This window comes from Helobdella robusta (assembly GCF_000326865.2).
Source record: "Helobdella robusta unplaced genomic scaffold HELROscaffold_37, whole genome shotgun sequence".
Lineage (NCBI taxonomy): Eukaryota > Metazoa > Annelida > Clitellata > Rhynchobdellida > Glossiphoniidae > Helobdella > Helobdella robusta.
Window position 1 is genome coordinate 1,743,471 of NW_008704785.1, and position 3,636 is coordinate 1,747,106.

Consider the following 3,636-nt stretch of genomic DNA (forward strand, 5'->3'; position numbering starts at 1 on the left):
ATAATAATAATTATACCAACAACAACAACAATAATAATAATCAAATTACTGAACTTGAAATGAAAGCATTGATAAAGTTAGAATTATTATTATTATTGTTGTTGTTGTTGCTATTATTATAATTATTGTTGTTATTATTATTGTTGTCATTGTTGTTGTTGTTATTATTATTATTGTTGTTGTTGTTGTTATTATTATTGTTGTTGTTGTTGTTGTTTTCTTATTATTGTTATCAAAGTCATTGTCGTTATTATTAATCTTCCTATTACTCCAGATACTACAAAGTTACAGCTGCTGAAAATTATGCCGAAAATAATAATAAAAACAACAACAACAATGATAATAATAATAAAATTATAAACGAATTTCAATGTCATTTGAGGAAAATCTCATTCGAAGATCACGATGGAATCCTGTACCAATGCAAACACTTCGACACATATGGGTACATATTAAATACCTGTCTGCAATCATTATCACTATTATTATTATTATTATTTATTATTATTTATTATTATTATTACTTATCATTATTATTATTACATTTTTACCATGTAGATTAGATTTTAATTAGATTTGATTCTATTTGATCTTGCTTCATTCTATTTCATGTTTGTCTGAAATGAATGAATGAAGTGTCTGGAAAAGAGAGTTCTCGTTATTATTATTATTATTATTATTTCTGTTTTTATTATTATTATTTCTAATTTATATAGCGCACGATGTGTGACTGTTGAAAGAATGAGGATGATTATGAAGAGGGTGAAGGTGATGACGAAACAAAGTGAAGATGTCGTTTGGAGATTTCTTAAATGGTTGTTGTTGAAGCTGTTTTAAAAATTTATCAATTAATCATTTGATCAATTAATCAGTTAGTCAGTCAATCAATCAATCATTCACTCATTCATTTATTCATTCATTCATTCATCATTCATTCATTCATTCATCATTCATTCATTCATTCATTCATTCATTCTATCGATCAATCAATTATCTAATTAGCATCAGCACTCCGGACAACATGGTAAACTACGAAGAAATGATACAATACATGAACTGGCAACAACAAAACAACAACAACAATTATGATAACAACAACAACAACAATAATAATAATAATAGTGGTGATGATGATGATGTGATGAGGAGGATAACGACGAGGAGTAAGCGGAAGAAGGTAATGATTAATTTGCAGGCCTTTCTTGAAGATTACAGGAAAATTAATCCAGAATGGTGACGACGAAGAAGATGATGATGGTTGTGATGATGATGATGATGATGGTTATGATGATGATGATGATGATAATGATGATGGTTATGATGATGATGACGATGACGATGATGATGGTTGTGAAGATGACGATGATGATGGTTATGATGATGATGACGATGACGATGATGATGGTTGTGAAGATGACGATGATGATGGTTATGATGATGACGAGGATGATAAATATGGTCATTTTAAATCATAATAAAAATAATTATGGTTATTTTAAATCATAATAAAATATTGATAACCATTTCAATGAAACAAAATAAAATGAATTAATAGTTGAATCAAAATTTAAATTTATCAAAATTTATTTATCTTTGCTTGTAAATTTTCTTGTATATATGTTTGGTGTTGGTTTCAATATTTTCTGTCGTAATAAATAAATGAATAAATAAATTATATTTTTTAAAGTTGAAATATAAATGTTATAATTAAAAATACGTTCGTAATGGCTTTGGAATTAATAAAAAGTGGATACGCTGATGACAGTGGCGCTGAATCCGATCCAAACGAAGAAGTGAACATTCACTTCAAAGCACTCGCTGGAACCGAAGACAAGCCCAAGAAATTACTCGTCTGCTCAGCCCCACCTCCTGCCTCATCGAATTTGTCAAACATCAAACCAATCAACCCAGAGACAAAAGTTCTCTTTTATAATCCAAAATATGAAGAATTGTATGCACCAAAAGTTGGTCCAGAGAATCCATTCAAAACTAATCAAATGAAAGCTCACAGGAACAGGCTGACTGGTTTTGTTGAAGAATGCCATGTGAATGATTTCCAATTTGAAAATCAGCGACGCACATTTACAAGTTATGGTTATGCTATCAACCCGTCAGTGGTTGAAGAAGATGCAGCGTCAGGATCGCACATTGGAAACATCGAGAAGGCAGAAAAGAGTAACTTCAAAACCGTTTACGAAACGACGAAGAAGCGAGAAGGTGATAGACGAAAGAGGTTGAGAAATGATGACCCGAGTGATGTTGATGGGTATTTGGGTCCGTGGGGCAAGTACATTGATGAATTTACCGTGGCCAAACCAACTGAAGAAGAAAAGAAAGAATTGGATGAATATTTAAGCAAGCTGAACAAACGATCGAAGATTGAATTGAAACCAACGGAGGAGAAATCAATATTGCACTTGAAAGAGGCATGTGATTACCAGGGCCGAACATTCATGTGCAAGCCACACGATGTTGGAGTCAACCTCAAAAGTAGAGAACCACCTCAGAAGTGCTTCCTGCCGAAGAAATTACTCTACACGTGGACTGGCCATAATAAAGGCGTGGCAGCTGTCAGGTGGTTTCCTCACACAGCCCACCTCATGCTCACCTGTAGTATGGATGCCAAGGTCAAATTGTGGGAGATGTACAACAATAGAAGATGTGTGCGAACGTACATCGGACACAAAGAAGCCGTTCGAGATGTCTGCTTTGATAATCATGGGACCAAATTTCTCAGCTGTGGTTTCGATCGATTTCGAAACTATGGGACACGGAGACGGGACAGTGCATCAGCCGATTCACTAATGGGAAAGTACCTTACTGTATAAAGTTTCATCCTGAGGAGAACATGCAGAACTATTTCGTTGCCGGCACCAAGGACAAGAAGATTGTCTGCTGGGACGTGAGGTCTGGAGAGAAAACTCAGGAGTATGACAGGCACTTGGGCGCTGTCAACACCATCACTTTTGTCGATCAGAATAGAAGATTTGTATCCACCTCTGATGACAAAAGTCTCCGAGTTTGGGAATGGAATATTCCGGTAGACTTCACATACATAGCCGATCCGTCCATGCATTCCATGCCAGCTGTCACCCCATCACCCAATGGAAAATGGTTGGCATGTCAGTCGATGGACAATCAGATCGTCATATTCAATGCCATCAACCGATTCAAACGAATGAAGAAGAAAATTTTTAAGGGTCATATGGTCGCCGGCCACTCGTGTGGAGTCGACTTCTCTCCAGAGATGAGTTACTTAATATCCGGAGATGGGGACGGAAAGTTGTACATTTGGGATTGGAAGACAACAAAGTTGTACACAAAGTTCCAAGCACATGACGGCGTCTGTTCCAGCTGTCTCTGGCATCCACACGAAACTTCCAAAGTCGTCACAGCGGGCTGGGATGGACTGATCAAACTCTGGGACTAATATTGTCGATATTAATATTGCTTCGTTTTTACTATTATTATTGTTTCCATATTATTATTATTTTCATTATTGACAGATGAAAAATATATTTACCAGTAAAATTAGGTCTAAGATTATCCTTAAATATTTATGAAAGCTTAAATAATGCCGACAGTTCAATTTTTATCTGTACTGTATATGAAATTCTTATACAAAAATGATACATT

At 34.8% G+C, this 3,636-nt stretch overlaps 1 protein-coding gene across 1 annotated transcript; it reads left to right on the forward strand.

Moving 5' to 3' along the window:
• Nucleotides 1-1,724: 1,724 nt before the first annotated feature.
• HELRODRAFT_176430 (hypothetical protein) lies at nt 1,725-3,430 on the forward strand (the record flags this gene model as incomplete). The annotated part of the gene is made up of 2 exons (XM_009023644.1): nt 1,725-2,627; nt 2,738-3,430. The coding sequence occupies 2 exons, from the start codon at nt 1,725-1,727 to the stop codon at nt 3,428-3,430; spliced, it is 1,596 nt and encodes a 531-aa protein (XP_009021892.1).
• Nucleotides 3,431-3,636: the final 206 nt, after the last annotated feature.